Source organism: Papilio polytes, unplaced genomic scaffold (assembly GCF_000836215.1).
Source record: "Papilio polytes unplaced genomic scaffold, Ppol_1.0 DF822622.1, whole genome shotgun sequence".
In the NCBI taxonomy this organism is placed as follows: domain Eukaryota; kingdom Metazoa; phylum Arthropoda; class Insecta; order Lepidoptera; family Papilionidae; genus Papilio; species Papilio polytes.
In genome coordinates this window covers 464,736-481,284 of record NW_013526582.1, presented here as the reverse complement: position 1 = coordinate 481,284, position 16,549 = coordinate 464,736, and the positions used below count along the sequence as shown (strand labels likewise).

At 34.1% G+C, this 16,549-nt stretch overlaps 3 protein-coding genes across 3 annotated transcripts in view; 2 read left to right on the top strand and 1 right to left on the bottom strand.

Moving 5' to 3' along the window:
* The window catches only part of LOC106106000 (venom protease-like), an 11,567-nt gene extending 7,033 nt beyond the window's left edge, over positions 1 to 4,534 (top strand). The window contains exons 6-10 of the mRNA XM_013286522.1: positions 366 to 526; positions 1,280 to 1,474; positions 2,412 to 2,601; positions 3,032 to 3,195; positions 4,123 to 4,534. Coding sequence (XP_013141976.1) covers positions 366 to 526; positions 1,280 to 1,474; positions 2,412 to 2,601; positions 3,032 to 3,195; positions 4,123 to 4,296 — 884 coding nt within the window. The 3' untranslated portion in view covers positions 4,297 to 4,534. The remainder of the gene's footprint in view (positions 1 to 365; positions 527 to 1,279; positions 1,475 to 2,411; positions 2,602 to 3,031; positions 3,196 to 4,122) is intronic.
* A 1,851-nt stretch (positions 4,535 to 6,385) lies between these two features.
* Positions 6,386 to 7,836, bottom strand: LOC106105898 (transmembrane protein C5orf28). The gene is made up of 2 exons (XM_013286354.1): positions 7,461 to 7,836; positions 6,386 to 6,997 (listed from the first exon to the last, which is right to left on the bottom strand). Exons 1-2 carry the CDS (start codon positions 7,740 to 7,742, stop codon positions 6,674 to 6,676), a joined length of 606 nt encoding a protein of 201 aa, XP_013141808.1. The 5' UTR covers positions 7,743 to 7,836; the 3' UTR covers positions 6,386 to 6,673.
* A 652-nt stretch (positions 7,837 to 8,488) lies between these two features.
* Positions 8,489 to 16,549, top strand: part of LOC106105948 (tubulin beta chain-like) — an 8,918-nt gene continuing 857 nt past the window's right edge. The window contains exons 1-11 of the mRNA XM_013286453.1: positions 8,489 to 8,715; positions 9,693 to 9,804; positions 10,292 to 10,414; positions 10,852 to 10,953; positions 11,304 to 11,431; positions 12,071 to 12,238; positions 12,627 to 12,741; positions 13,071 to 13,141; positions 14,434 to 14,573; positions 15,135 to 15,294; positions 16,205 to 16,306. Of these exons, the coding sequence (XP_013141907.1) occupies positions 8,659 to 8,715; positions 9,693 to 9,804; positions 10,292 to 10,414; positions 10,852 to 10,953; positions 11,304 to 11,431; positions 12,071 to 12,238; positions 12,627 to 12,741; positions 13,071 to 13,141; positions 14,434 to 14,573; positions 15,135 to 15,294; positions 16,205 to 16,306 (1,278 nt within the window). The 5' untranslated portion in view covers positions 8,489 to 8,658. The remainder of the gene's footprint in view (positions 8,716 to 9,692; positions 9,805 to 10,291; positions 10,415 to 10,851; positions 10,954 to 11,303; positions 11,432 to 12,070; positions 12,239 to 12,626; positions 12,742 to 13,070; positions 13,142 to 14,433; positions 14,574 to 15,134; positions 15,295 to 16,204; positions 16,307 to 16,549) is intronic.

Sequence of the window (16,549 nt, the reverse complement as noted above, 5' to 3'; positions counted from 1 at the left end):
GGAATTATTTCGTTACTTTTTAGTGTACTGTTTTTTTGAGAATATTTTGTTTTTGGTGTATTTTGTTTTGTTTTTAGTGCATTTTGTTTTTGTATGCAATAATCTTAAATATATTCAGTATCTGCTATCTTACTTCTTACTAATATTATAAATGTAAAAGTTTAGATGGATGTTTGTTAGAGTTTGTAGCCTATACTGCTGAACGGAATTTCATGAAATTTAGCATAGATGTAGATGAAAGTCTGGAAGAACGCATAGGCTATTCACTTTTGTTTTTTTCAATTCCACGCGGACGGAGTCGCGGGCGAAAACCAGTAGATAATATTTTATCTAGGTAATTAAAATCTTTTTATACTTGTTTTTAGAATGTGAAGAGTATAGTCGTATTGTGACACAAAACGTGGTTTATACGCCTCTTGTTCCGGGCGAGAAGCCAAACTCTGTTTCGACATCTTATTGCCTGCATTCTCACATAGAACTGGTTGTTGGCGGCGAGAATGCGAATTTAGGGGAGTTTCCACATATGGTAGGTATTTGAAACTTCTGACGAAATTTATTGTCAGAAATTATCTGACAATTCTTACCATAAATGTGTTTAGATGTTTGTTGAGTGCAGACTAACCTGAAGGGATCTTGATGTTTGTATAGTCTGGAAGTACATGTAAGCTATCTTCTTATGCAGACAGAGTGGCGCGAAAGCCAGTTTCTTTTGCCATTGGATTGATTTGTCTAACGAGAAATACGAGACTAAGGGCCTGTCCCACCACTGGCTGATAGAGGCTCAGACAGCCTTAAATAATACTATTAAGGGAACAGAATCCGATATTTCCATCAAATATTTTACACGTTGGATTGTTATCAGACAATTTACAATTTGGGACAGGCCCAGACTTTATCCCATGTGTACTCCAGACTTTGTTTTACATCCGTGCCAAATTTCAATGAGATATGTTGAACCGTTGCAGAATGATCGAGTAAACATTAAAAAACTAAATTAACGAATCCCACGGGAACCGTAACTATTCCCGGGATAAAAAGTAGCCTATGTGTTCTTCCAGACTATGCTCTAAACCTGTGCCAAATTTCATGGAGATCCGTTCAATCGTTTAGGCTACAAACGCTAACAAACATCTTTCGTAACTTTCGCATTTAAAATATTTATATTATATGATATGAGAAATGAATTTATTATCTAAAAACATATAAATATGATGATTTTTTTGTCTATTAAAAAGGTAACGTTTTTCGTGCGCGTAATTTTTCTTTATTTTTTTTTCAGGCAGCAATAGGTTGGGTTAACTTTGATGACCAATATAAATTTAGTTGTGGGGGTTCTCTTATTAGTACGAAGCATGTTTTAACTGCAGGACATTGTTCCAGAAATCCCCTCGCTAAAGACCCCATTCCAGCTATTGTAAGGTTAGGGGACCTCAATTTGGACCCCTCAGTGCAAGACGGCGCAAACCCTATAGACGTCAGTGTTTTTATTATTACCTAGCTGTTCCCGTGCGGCTTCATCCGCATGAAATTATGAAAATTTTATTTTATAGTGTGTCTAAATAAGATAGATTAGTTTGATAAATGACGCATATGAAGTATCGAATTCAATTTGTATGAAAGCAAATGCTTACTTAATAGACAGGTATCGTAGTGACGAAACACGCAGCGAACAATTATGAACTATCGATATTCGGTTTAAATAATTATCGAACTCAACTAAAATTATTATTTTCTTATTAACTAATTTAAAGGACAATTCTAGTATTGATTATAGTGCAGAGAATTTAGCGATGACAGAAATAATAGCGAAATCCAATTCGATTACGTACGGCTGTAGTAGTAATAAACATTTATTTACTGTCATTACTTGTAATGGTTCCGCAGGTCATTATTAATTTGAGAAAACAGTGTTTTTGACCGACTTCCCAAAAGAAGGAGGTACTCAATTCGACGATATGTTTTTTTTTATTCATAAGTTTATTATTACTATTAATCTATCGATTCCAACTTCTATAAGAATAAAAATCGAAAATCGATAAGATTCATGACTGATTTTACACAACCCATCCCTACTAAATTTGAAATGAATTGTCAAACTAATCTAAATTATTCAGACACTATAATGTTTACATTTGTCAAATTATCAATAGCAAATGTCAAAATGACATGACATGACAAAATTTGGCAATATTGCTTTCTTAATGTTGGCAGTAACTTATGGTCTCTTTCACACATTAGGGTTTTTATCACCACACACCAAAACACCATTAAAAAGCTACGTTGTCAGAAACAAAGGCTATGTTTTATTTTTTTTTTAATTTCACGCGGACGGAGTCGCGGGCGAAAGCTACTCGTGTATATAGATTTAATCAGTCAGATTTCTTTTTTTTTATTATTTTTATCTGATTCAGGTGCCAATAAAAACTATCCATATACATCCAGAATACAAGTCGCCTATGAAATATCATGACATAGCTATTCTAGAGTTGGCAGCGGATGTTGACATTGACAGTTCTATTAGACCTGCATGTCTATGGTCGGGTGCTGACTTTGGACCTTACACTGTCGCCTTTGCGACCGGCTGGGGTACTACTGACCCACGTAAGTAGAATATTCTAGTATTTAATATTTATATACTTGTTTCTCGCGACTCCGTCCGCGTGGAATTAAAAAATCTAGCCTATATTACTCACAGATAAATTACCTTTCAAACGGTGGAAGAATTTTTAAAATAGGCCCAGTAGTTTTTGAGTTATTTCAATACATACAAAAATAAAAATCTTTTCTCTTTATGATACCAGCAGTTGCTTACGACTACGTCCGTGTGTTATAAAAAAAAACTATAGCCTATGTTACTCGCAGATAAATTACCTTTATTTTTTAAAATCGACCCAGTAGTTTTTGAGTTATTTCAATACGTACAAAAATGCAAATCTATCCTCTTAATATTAGTATAGATTTGGCTATGTTTTTTTAATTTCACGCGGATGAAGTCGAGAGCAACAGCTAATTTATAATATAATAATTTTAGATAAAAACCAGCCATCAAATGATCTACAAAAAGTGTCTCTAACATTACTTGATAATAATAATTGCGATGGTTTATTAAGAAATACTAGAAATAGACTGTGGCAAGGATTTTCGGAAACGCAGATATGCGCGGGAGAAATACGCGGCGGTAAAGACACTTGTCAGGTATGGATACACGAAAACATAAAATTATTATTATTATTATTATTTATAACATAAGGTGGCAAACGAGCAAGCGGCCTGAAGCGGCGAAGAGGCCGCTGCCCATAGACATCCGTAATTGCAGATCCTTATCCGACAGAGGAGGAGACGCACATAAAGAGGATATTTCCCCTTCCTATGTATCTCCTCCTCCGTCAAATCCACTTCCCCTTCCCATCCTCTCCTTACAAGAAAAGTGCGGGAAAGAGAAAGGGACTTAAAATAGGCCTCCGGCACCACACTCATCAGACGAAACACGGAATTGCCTCCACTTCACGCCTGTCTTCTGTGTGGTCGTATTACTGGGGGCGTGCCGGCCCTGCAGTGCTAATATGTTAAAGCGGGCACTACCACTGTTAATAGACTTAAAAATGTTAAAATCGTTAGGCAGCCTATGTTCATCTGTGACAAATTTCATCAAAATCCGTTTAGCCGTTTTGATGATACGCAACATCCATCCATCCAAACTTTCGCATTTATGGGTACAGTAGAACCTGGATAACTCAAACCTTGGTAAGTTAAAAACCTCTATAACTTCAAAAAATAATATGTTCCCTTCCCATCAGAGCCCAAAACCTCTACAACATAGACCCTTGATAACTTAAAACCTCTGTAACTTAAAATATTTTGTGTTTCCCTTGGACTTTAACTTATCGAGGTTCTAATGTATTAGTAAGAAATGAAATAACTTATATGAACAAAAACATGTAAATATTTTTTTCTATTTCAACGTTTTTTTAACGCGCGTTTATATTCTAATAATCGAATGACACTTAAACATCGATTCAGTCGATATTCCTCCGGGCGCTTTTTTAACGCGCGTTAAAAAATCGTTAAAAATAAAAAATATATTTAAATTTTATGTATAGAAGGGTGAATTTTCTCCTGCAGGGTGATTCAGGATCTCCCTTACAAGTGGAAGATGTTAATAATGCTTGTATATTTTACGTGATGGGGGTCACATCTTTCGGTGGTAGATGTGGTCAGCGGGAACAACCAGCTGTATACACGAGAGTTTCAAGCTATATACAATGGATAGAAAGTGTTGTTTGGCCGCAACTATAAAATCATCACCTATACATCCCCACTAAGGCTCGGAGCCTACCCTAAGTTAGGACAGTCAATTCACTTCACACATATCTTTTCCTTCACCTACACGTCGGGTAAATTGTTTTTTTTTTTTATATAACAAAGTGGCAAACGAAGAAACCACCTTGAAACCGCCGAAATAGCGAAGCGACTGCCCATAGACATCCGCAATTGTAAATGCATTGCCTAATCTTAATTGACGGAGGAGACGCACATAAAGAGGACATTTCCCCTTCCTATGCGTCTCCTCCACTGTTAAATCCGCTTTTCCTTCCCATCCTTTCCTATTAAGAAAAGGGTGGAAAGGGAAAGGGACTTAAATCAGGCCTCCGCCACCACTCATCATATTGTAAGCGGAATTGCTTCCTCTTCACGCCTGTCTGTGTGGTCGTGGTATTACTGGGGGCGTGCCCTGCAGTGCTAAGATGTTAAAGCGGGCTCTACCACTGTTAAACAATGTTATGTACAAACTATCTGTTGCTCGCGACTTCATCTACGCAATATTAAGATAAAAACAGTTGCCTATATGCCTATCCATATCAGCTACCCTTCGGTGAAAGTTCGCTCGAAATCGGCAAAGCCGTTTCGGAGATTACCCGGAACTAACGCGGCTTGCGGACAGACAGACAATTTTCTAATGCGATTTTCGTTATCACCAACGTAAATACATCATCTTCCTGATATCTGGAATTTTTCTTTTATAACAAACACTCCAATTTTATTATATGTATAGATGAAATTCGAGATCACATTGCTATTGGGATTCGAACCAAAGACCTGTAGATTACAAGCCAAGTGTTTAAACATTGAGTCGATGTACTATTCGACAATTTGTAGAGTACTTTCTAGTTGTATCTCAAATATTCAAGCTAATGTAAGTTGTGATAAATAAAAACTACCAATTATTACCAAAACATGATTTTTATTTCTTTCATAATAGAATAAACATCACAGTATACATTCATCATTTACTTGCCCTTATCCTTTACGGAGGGTCGACACAGTATGCTGCTTCATACATCTCTATCAGCCATATCTGAATCCACTCCTTTTTTAAGCATATCCTCCTTCACACAATCCATCTTTCTTCGGTCTTCCTCTTCCTTTATAGTCACATACAGTATACATTAAACAATATAAAAACAACAAAAATGGGATTCATAATTTTTTTAACATAACATTCAAAACATTTATATATTAACAATTTTTAAATTTAGAGCTACACTAGTTTTTTTAACATGAAACCAGCACTTTCATTTCGCCCGCGACTTGGAATTAAAAAGACATAAGTATCATATGTTTTCCAGACTATCTATATGTTACAAATCAAGATCCGTTCAGTTTAGAATACAAACTAACATACATCTAAACTTTGCATTTATATCTATACTAATATTATAAAGAGGAAAACTTTGTATTTTTGTATGTATTGAAATAACTCAAAAACTACTGGGACAATTTTAAAAATTCTTTCACCATCAGAAAGGTAATTTATCTGTAAGTAACATAGGCTATATTTTATTAGTGATATTTTAAAAACTTGTAAATGACTGGTTTAAAATAAACACTAAAAAAAAAATCATGCATTTTATTTTATAAGAAAATATATAGACCAGTGTTTTCTATCCTTTTTGTGATGGGAATATTACAAAAAGATGGGGTACAGTAATATAGAGTATTTTACAACTTTTAAGACCTATCATGTGAGAGTCAAAATGTCAGGTGTACCATACCGAATTAAATTATACCACTTACTAAAGAAATGTACCTAAAATGTACTAATTAGTACCTCGGTCAAAGAAAATAGTACCTTCTCTAGAACGAAATTAAGTTACTAAATAGTACATTTTAGGTACATTTTTTAGTATTTGGTGTTTATGTATTGGAAAGCAAATTGAAAATAAATTTAGTTGTATAATATTATCACTAGATGGCGCTGTACTGTTTAAATTGGATTTGACGGTGGAGGAGTTGCATAGGAAGGGGAAATATCCTGTTTATGTGCGTCTCCCTTCGTCAATGAAGAGTAGGCAACGCATCTGCAATTGCGGATGTTCATGGGCAGCGGTCGCTTTCCATTTCGGTGCATTCAGGTGGCCATTTGCTTGTTTGCCACCTTATGTTATAAAAAAAAATACTTGCGACAAGCGACAAACAAAGTTGGCTCATTCACCCGATACTGAAGTTTTATTTTACCGGGCAGTTCGGGGGTTTTTGGGACTCTGTACTATAATTATTGGCTATGGTACACCCGCCATTTTGACTCTCACTATCCCATCACCGATAGACTTAGATAGCTTAAAAATGTCACTGTCAGATAAGGTAACCAACCATTTCTATTGCCCATAGGATTTTAAACTAATGAATCATACATTACATTTTTAAAAGTTGGTTTACAATAAACATATGAATATGCAAATAATTTCGGTAACACACATATTAGTATCAAATAAATATATTTATTTATAGGATAGGTATGCCCAAAAGGGTATAACCAGAGACCTCTACGATTTGCATCTCGTATAAGATGTGTTGAATATGCAATTACAGCCATATACGTCAAAGTATATATATTTGTTCTTTTAGTAATATGAGTATATATTAATAATAATAAAGTAAAAATCAACCAAAATGTGGTACAATGGAAGATACCTCTTTGTTTTAAATTTGTAGCATCCTGAAAGAAAAAAATAAACAATTAGAAGTCAAGAAGTAGAAAATGCTGATAAAAAGATGAAGGGTTTTTTAAAATCATAAGGTGACAAACGAGCAAGCGGCCACCTGAATCCGCCAAAATGGTGTAGCAACCACTACTCATAGACATACTCAATGGATCCATTGCCTACCCTTAATTGAAGGAGACACACATTAAGAGGATGTTTCCCCTTTCTATGAGTCTCCATCACTATCAAATCCACATTCTCCCCTTGACGGTGGAGGTGAAGCTTAGGAAGGGGAAACAGCATCTTTATGTGGGTCACCTCGTTCATTAAGGGTAGGCAATGCATCCACTATTGTATATTTCTATGGGCAGCCGTCGCTATGCCATTTTGGCTTATTCAGGTGGCCGCTTGCTCATATTCCAGCTTATAATAAAAAGGGACTAAAGCTGGGCCTTCAGGTTGAAATGTAAGTAATACCTTTAATTTAAAAGATCTTGCAGCAATAAAATGATCAATATCTATTAAAGATGAGAGTATTGTACAAAATGCTGCATTATAAAAGCGTGCTTGTATAGTCAATCCGACATCGTAAGTGAAAAATAATATTGCAGATATTAAACCGATGATTGCATGAACACTGCTGTCGGAAAAAGCACGGAATACTTGTGATTCAGAGTATTTTGATTTAAATACGATATAATCTCCAATAATTGCACATAAACAGAGTAAAATTGTGAGTATAATGCTTATTAATTTCATTTTTCTAGTCGAATCGATGTTATAACTGTGGAGATATCATTATCGATAACTAAACTAAAATTTTAAAATTACTATTTACAGTTTACATTAATAAAAGCTAAATCATTATAAAATTAAAATAAATTTAAAATAATCTCGTATAAAATTTATAAACAATCTCTAAACGTCATTGTCAAATTGCCAGCGTCTGACAATTTTCGTCCGTAAACTTAAATTTTTGTACAAATTGAATAATTAAATTATATTATGTAAAAAAAAGGAGTATCGAATTTTTTATAAGTTTGCAAATACACCGAAATTCAAAAGAATGAAACTGATATAAAAAATTATAAATTAAAACTGATTAAAAACAGTGATACGACGTGTCCAATTAAATAGAAATGTGAGTTTTTTAATGCATCTCTTATAATACTTATCTTATTTAAAAATAAAAAACAAAACTTTTATCAAAGTTATTTAAAACTCTGATATAAAATAAAAGCTGTGCCATTATATTGTTTTGCTGTTCTTGAAATTACTTCTTTTGTCTGGCAAAATATAATTTCTTAACAATGGAGACAATGGGTCGATAATCTTCGAATTACAATACCTAGTAATAAAGGAATAATGACACACCTAAATATTTATCAAATAACAAACACGTAACCGATTAAATCACACTTTTTCAATTGTTAAATCAACCATTATTAATTGACCTGTACTCTTCAATATTTCCACAGCATTGGTAGGTCAAGGGACTGTTGTTATACATTTTTTATCAGTATTAGCCGGGCAGTACTACGAATGGGTTGATAATATTGATAAATTCCGATAAAGATTGTGCTGGTTGTTAGCATTTCTTGTTTGAGAATTATGTGTTAACGTTCATTTTTAAAATATTTTTTTATCTGTTCAGTGATTGTTTTATTGTTTTAAAATGCGTGAAATAGTGCACGTACAAGCTGGCCAGTGCGGAAATCAGATTGGATCAAAGGTTTTCTTTTAAACTTACAATTTTTGAATTAATTCTTTTAACATCCGTTTTTATTTTTCGCAATTAAGTACATTAATTGCCAAATAAATGATAGTTAACTCGACGTATCTCATGTTTTAATTAATTTTATTGTCGATATGTAAAAGAAATTTTGCTATTAAATTAACCTTAGGTGTTTATACTTTAATGTTTTATTTGTAATAATTTAGGGAGACTTGTTTCATAAAAATTAAATTAAGAAAAATGAAATATGAGAATATTATTCTTATTAAATTCCGTTACACTAATTTACAAATGTGATCATATTTAGAAAATTACTAATTATGTAATTCCGAAAATCAGAATTATACTGTACCTAAGTATTTTCTTTACTTGATTTATTAATTTAATTATAGAAAACAAAAAAAAAAAACGTTGAGACAAGAATTTATGGCACAACAACTTTAGTAAAAAAAGGAAACTTGAAATGCCCGGATGTCAGGTTTTCAATCTAAAAATAGTTTGTGGTTGCGGTTGACAGATCTCGTCCTATTGGATAGGGTTGCGTGTGCCTTATATGCAGAAAAAAAAAATTTTTGCTAATGTCATTGTTCCCGCGTATGTTAAAAATATCAAATTATTTAAAACAATTAATTAAAAAGCATTAAATCAATCAATTTATTTATTTTGTATGCGTAATATAACGTTACATTTTTTAAATTAATTTATGTATTACAAGCAATTACCATTATCTTTCCCGCGCTAATAAATGTCAAATTACGTACAACATTATTTTTATCGTATTTAATAAACAACATTTGAATACTGTAAAATGTACATGAGAAATGTTTTAAAGTTCGAGCACAATTGTATGAATAATTTGTAGTACTTTTGACTCAGTTTTACTTCACGCTCTGTTAATCTTGAGGGCATTGACATTTTGAAGGTTGTGAGAAAGTTCACAAAATAATTATAATGTTGGTTATGTAATATTCCAGTTCTGGGAGATAATATCAGATGAGCATGGCGTCGATCCTTCTGGATATTATAATGGGGAGAATCAACTACAGCAAGAGAGAATCAATGTTTATTATAATGAAGCATCTTCAGGTAAAGTAATTAAATATATTCGTACTAAAATTAGAAGTAAGCGCCATCTAGCGGTCAGTAGCTAAATCTCCAAACAATACTTTTGTTAACTTTTAAAAGGTAAAAGAGTTTTATCAATTAATGCTTGATTTTTATAATCAAAATTCTACAAAAAACCGGTTGAATTTTAAAGCATCTTATCGCATAAGAATTACACTCAAAATATTTGACGCCATCTTTAATCTAATAAATTCGGAAGACTTTAATGTTTTAAAAGGCCATTAGATGGCGTTTTGATCAATTCATTGAACTTGACGTAAAATGTGGTTTATTTTACACTAGGTTTCAACTGCGACTCCGCCTGTGTAAAAAAAGTTTATGTGCTCTTCCTCCACATCTGTGCCTTTTATCGAGATCCGTTCAACATTTTAGACTATATACTCACAAACATGCATCTAAACTTTCACATTTATAATATTAGTAAGATTTGACTCTACTATTCCTATAGGCAAATATGTCCCTCGAGCCGTATTAGTGGATTTAGAGCCAGGCACTATGGACGCCGTGCGTTCCGGTCCTTATGGACAACTGTTCAGACCTGACAACTTCGTGTTTGGACAGAGCGGTGCTGGTAAGTTACCTGTTTCACGCGACTTCGCCCGCGTTTATTTAAAAATAGTACTAATATAGCCTATATTACAGATAATACAGCTTTTTAATAGTGCAATAGTTTTTGAAATCGGCCCACTACTTTTTTAGTTATTTCAATACATACAAAAAACTTAAAAATAGTATTTTTCCTCTTTATAATATTAGTACAGACTTAGGGCCTGTCCCACCAAATTGTAAATTGTCTGATAATCCAAGATATAAAATATGTGATTCCTTATGACAGTGACGTCATTTTTAAGCTATCTGAGCCTCCAGCCAGACAGACTCTTAATTTCCTACGTGTTCAGACTATTCTTTACATGTATTACAATCATCGAGATCCATTAAGCAGTTTAGGATACAGACTAACATACATATAAACTTTCGTATTAATAATATTAGTATAATTTGTCATAGGTAACAATTGGGCAAAGGGACACTATACGGAGGGCGCGGAGTTAGTAGACTCCGTGCTTGACGTTATAAGGAAGGAGGCAGAAGGTTGTGATTGCCTGCAAGGTATGATATAATTGCCTAAATAAACTCAAAAACTACTCAACAAGACAAAAATATATAGGGGAATATGCAGCATTTGACTTGAAGAAATTTTCACACTATTGATGAATTGTTAAAAACCACATTATGACTAGCTTTCGCCCGCGACTCCGTTTTGGATGACAAAAAAAAAAACAAAAGTAGTCTAGTCCGTTCAGCAGTTTAAAATACACATCCATCTAATCTTTTGAATTTATAATATTAGTTAAATAAATAGAATTATTAAAATGAATTGCCCAAAGTCTAATGGATTGAGTAGTTTTTGAGTTTTTTGGAGTTAAATTTGGCAAAGTGACTTTAGTAGTTTTTATTAGGTTTCCAGTTGACGCACTCCTTAGGGGGAGGGACTGGGTCAGGTTTGGGAACGTTATTGTTGAGTAAAATACGAGAAGAGTATCCCGATAGAATAATGAATACTTTCAGTGTGGTACCTTCTCCTAAGGTGAGTAAACTACGTTTTTTATGTCTAGCTTTTGCCCGCGACTTCGTGTCATATAAATATTATAAACAAGCTGTTCCTGTGCGGCTTCATCCGCGTGATATTATAAAATCTTTATTTTGTTGTTTACATTTTTTGGCAAATGTCAAAATGACATGACATCACACACCTTGGCAATCTTGCTTCCTTGATGTTGGCAGCAACTTATGGTCTCTTTCCCATATTAGGGTTTTTATCCTAAATATTTACCCCCTCAGTTTAATGGCGAGTAAATATATAGCCTAAATCGTGTAAGTGTAGGGCTTTTTATTAAAGAAAGAATTATTCAAAAATATGCTGTGACTGTGATTGACTTTATTATATTAGTACTAGCTTTCGCCTGTGACTCCGTGCGTGCGGAACTAAAAAAACCAAATGTAAGTAGCCTATGTGTTCTTCCAGATTAAAATCCACGTCAGTTCCAATTTTCATCGTGATCCGTTCAGCAGTTTAGGCTACAAACTCTAACAAACATCCATCTAAACTTTCGCATTTATAATATTAGTAAGATATGCTGTGATCTACGCCACAAAGTAGTGTGTTTACGCTCCATTATATTAGTATAGATATACATAGAAATAAATAAAGGGTAATATAATGTAGGTGAGCGAAGTGGTCCTAGAGCCGTATAACGCGACGTTATCTGTACATCAACTGGTAGAGAACACGGATATGACATTTTGTATCGACAACGAAGCGCTCTATAACATCTGCTTCAGAACGCTGCGACTGGCCAGTCCGAGCTACGGGGATTTGAATCATCTGATATCGGTAAGCAACGATAGATGGCGCTGTTTTAAAATGTGTCACAGTTTAATGTAAGTTTTACTAGATGGCACTATTCTTAATATTGTTTTTTTACTATTGTTTCGTAAATTTAACTGTAAATGCCTAAATTTTAAAGCTCAAATTACAATGAAGGTTTTTTTTTATTGTTAACATCTTGCTTCTTTGATTTTATTAGCTTGTAATTTTTGTCCCTTTCTCTCAATTTTTTTTTACAATCTACTCGAGAGAAAATATATAGCCTGTAACGTGTCATAAGTGTAAGGCTTTTTAAAAAATGAATTATTTAAAACTATCTTGTGTTTTCTGACTATATAAAAAAACTGTGTTTACGTTTTTTTTTATATTGGTATAGAAAGGGTTATATTTTTAGCTGACGATGTCGGGTGTAACAACTTGTCTGCGTTTCCCGGGACAATTGAACGCAGATCTAAGAAAGTTGGCTGTCAACATGGTCCCGTTCCCTCGACTACATTTCTTTATGCCGGGTAAGTTAATGAAATTCTTTGCTTTTGGCCGCTACTTCTTTCTCGCGAAATTAAAAAAACTTTAAGGTAATTGACTTCATTTTTATTGACGACAATGCTTGTAATAACTTGCCTATTTTTTTAAATTAAAACCGCCTGAAGTTTTTGTGTAGTTTTTGAATTTCTGATATTTTCACTATAGTTTATATGATATCTATTTTGTATCTTTTCCTACTCCTGGGGGGTGAAAGGCCCTGCCTACTCCTTTTTCTAGTTCTTGATGGTAACGTCACTTTCGCTAGCTTTTCAATAATTTTCCTTTGTAATCAGAATAATGTCTATTTGCCCAGGTTTCGCTCCGCTGACGGCTCGTAACTCGTTTAATTACCGAGCACAGACGGTACCTGAACTCATGAGTCAGGTCAGTTTTACTTACACTATCGTGATCTCTAAGGAAATAACGTAATTTTTACTTAAATGAAAATAGCGCCATCTTTTGGATGATAAATAATACAAACTTTTATATAGTTTAGTAAAGCGCCATCTCTTGGATAATACCAGTCAATTCACAAAACACTACACACCTTTGACTGAACTACGCACAACTGTTTAGTCTCGCTTTGATTCCTTTGAGCTAATATGGAGCTACACTACTCGATGTTTAGTCGTGCAACTAAACAGTTGAAGGCTGAGAAAAATTTTTTGCGATTATTTAGTCAAAGGTGTGCGTGCGCTTTTAGTATTTTTGTTAGTGTTTTGTAAGTTAACTGGCATTATCCAAAAGATGGCGCTTTACTTAACTATTTGAAAGTTTGTGTTGTACACCATCCAAAAGATGGCGCTAATTTCATTTGACTAAAAATAGAGCTATTTTAATTTAACTAAAAATGCCGTTATTTTCTTTAAATAAACATCTAAGCAAAAAAGGCGCTATCAAACTGTAGTTTCCCCAAGTGTTTATTTATATTTATTTATTAAAGTATTAATAAATGTTTTAATTTCAAACTATAAGCCATCGTATATTTAAGTGGATATAACACTGAAAAAATGTGTTTATGTCTCAAAATCTTATGCCATATCAAAAAACATACTAAAATATATTTTTTTGAGACAAAAAGAAATTTACAAAACCTGCATTGTTATTGGAGGCTTTTATCAGTAAAAGGGTCCATACAATGTAGAAAAAAGTATGATTATGTTATTGTACTACATATATTATACGAAAATAAAACTAAATAAACAAAAAAAAGTACATCAATTGCATGTTACGTTAGACCAGAGTTCCCCAAACTTTGTTGTGTCGTAGACCCCTTGGCATGTTTTTCCGTGTTGTGTAGACCCCCTACTTACCTGATATTGATTTCCTGTATATTTCTAACTGTAGTGAAGTTAATGTTACAAACTTAAAGAAACACATGTTAATTCATACATTTATTAATTGAATTTAAATGAAAACTACTGAAAATAATGTATATGTTTTGATATAAGATAGTATGATGTAAGTAAATAGGTACTATCAGTGTATATGTTGAGTTACTATCGTGGACCCCCATTTTCATTTCATGGAACCCCAAATTTTTCTTCGCTGACGTAGACGTTGTTATGCCTCCTGCAGGTTGTCATAGACCCCCTGCAGGTTGTCAGACCCCTAGGGGTCAATATAGACTTTGGGAACCACTGCTTTAGACAATAAAAACAATATCCGTGGTACAGATGTTCAACCCGGGGAACATGATGACTGCGTGCGACCCGCGCCACGGACGATACCTCACAGTGGCCACTATGTTCAGAGGTCACATGTCTATGAGGGAAGTTGACGATCAGATACTCGCGATACAGAATAAAAACTCAAGGTAATAGGGGGGGAAACGAGGTATAAAGGGGTTCAGGAGGGGGGTAACTCCAAGTGCAAAAGGGGGGGTAACTATAGGTATAATAAGGGGTAACGCCAGGTATAAAGGGGGGGCGGGTAACTATAGGTATAATGGAGGGTAACTACAGGTATGATATTAAAAAATATGAGGGGGATAAATATGGGGAGGGGGGGGGGGTTGATGGGCAGGTATTTTATTGGGGGAGTTTTATTGAAAAAGGTTTTAATTGCTGACTAAAGGGGAGTTCTAGTGAGGATGTTTTTTAATGAATGATTAGTAAGGGAGTTTTAGTAAAAAACGTTTGAAAGTTATGTGTTCTTCCAGATTATGTTCAAATTATTATCATTCACTTTCATCGAGATCCATTAAGCCGTTTTGTAGATAACACAATATTTTAAATGTACAATATAACATGTAACGAATAAACTCAAAAACTACTTGATCGATTTCAACTCTTTTTCCATTAGAAAGATAATTTATCCCACACTGATATAGGATATATTTATTATTAAGATTTTAATATAAAAAGGTGTATTTTAGTTATTTCGTGGAATGGATACCTAATAATTTAAAGGTATCTGTATGCGATGTCGCTCCTAGAGGATTGAAAATGTCAGCGACCTTTATTGGCAACTCAACAGCAATACAAGAGATATTTAAACGTATATCTGAACAGTTTACAGCAATGTTTAGAAGACGGGTGAGTTTAATAATCTATATCTATACTGTTACAAAATATTAGAAACGGAAGTAGTAATGGGTAGTTTTATAAAAGTCTTTGCAAGGAGTGAGGCAGCCCTCAGTCTCTGTCAGTCAGGCTCTCAGTCGCTCAGTCGCTCAGTTGCTCAGTCGCTCAGTCGCTGAGTCGCTCAGTCCCTCGTTCGCTCAGTAGCTCAGTTTCTCAGTCGCTCAGTCGCTCAGTCGCTCAGACGCTCAGACGCTCAGTCGCTCAGTCGCTCAGTCCTCAGTCCTTGGATTTTTGTATGTATTTGAATCACGCAAAAACTACTGGGCCGATTTTAATAATTCTTTTACCATTATAAAGGTAATTTATCTGTGAGTAACAAAGGCTATGTTATTACTACTTTTTTTAATTTTACGCGGAAGAAGTCGCGAGCATCAGCTATTCTATACTTATTAATTTATTAACCAAATTAATTTTCCTATCACTGATTTATTAAAACTAGTTTTCGACTGCGATTCTGTTTGCGTATTAATAAAAGTCTATGTATTCGAGATCTGTATAGTTTAGGCTTAAGCTTCCGCCCGCGACTCCGTCTGCGTGGAATTCAAGAAACCAAATGCGAGTAGCCTATGTTATTCCAGAGTATACTCTATATCTTTACCAAATTTCATCGAAATCACATCCATCATCCTAAACATCATCAACTAAACTTTCGTATTTATATTATAATACTAGCTTCCGCCCGCGACTTCATTCGGATGGAAAAAAACAAAATCGAGTAGCCTATGTATTCCTCCAGACTATATTCCATATCTTTACCAAATTTCATCGAGATCCGTTCAGCAGTTTAAGCTACAAACTCTAACAAACATCCATCTAAACTTTCACATTTTTTATATTAGTAAGATTGTTAAGTTGATGTTAGGCGTTCCTTCACTGGTACACGGGGGAGGGTATGGATGAAATGGAGTTTACGGAAGCTGCCAGCAACATGGCGGACCTCATCTCGGAATATCAACAATATCAGGTAATATGCCTTTCTGTATCTATATCTATTTTTATTTCTATACCTATTTCTATATCTATATCTATATCTATATGAAGCGGTCGCTTTCTATTTCGGTGGATGTGAGTCAAAATGGCGGGTGTACCATCGCGAATTAAATTATAGCTCTTACTAAAAATGTACTATTTAGTACCTCGCTCAAAACAAATGTACCTTCTCTAGAACGTAATTATAACTAAATTAAGTTACACCCGCCATATTAAC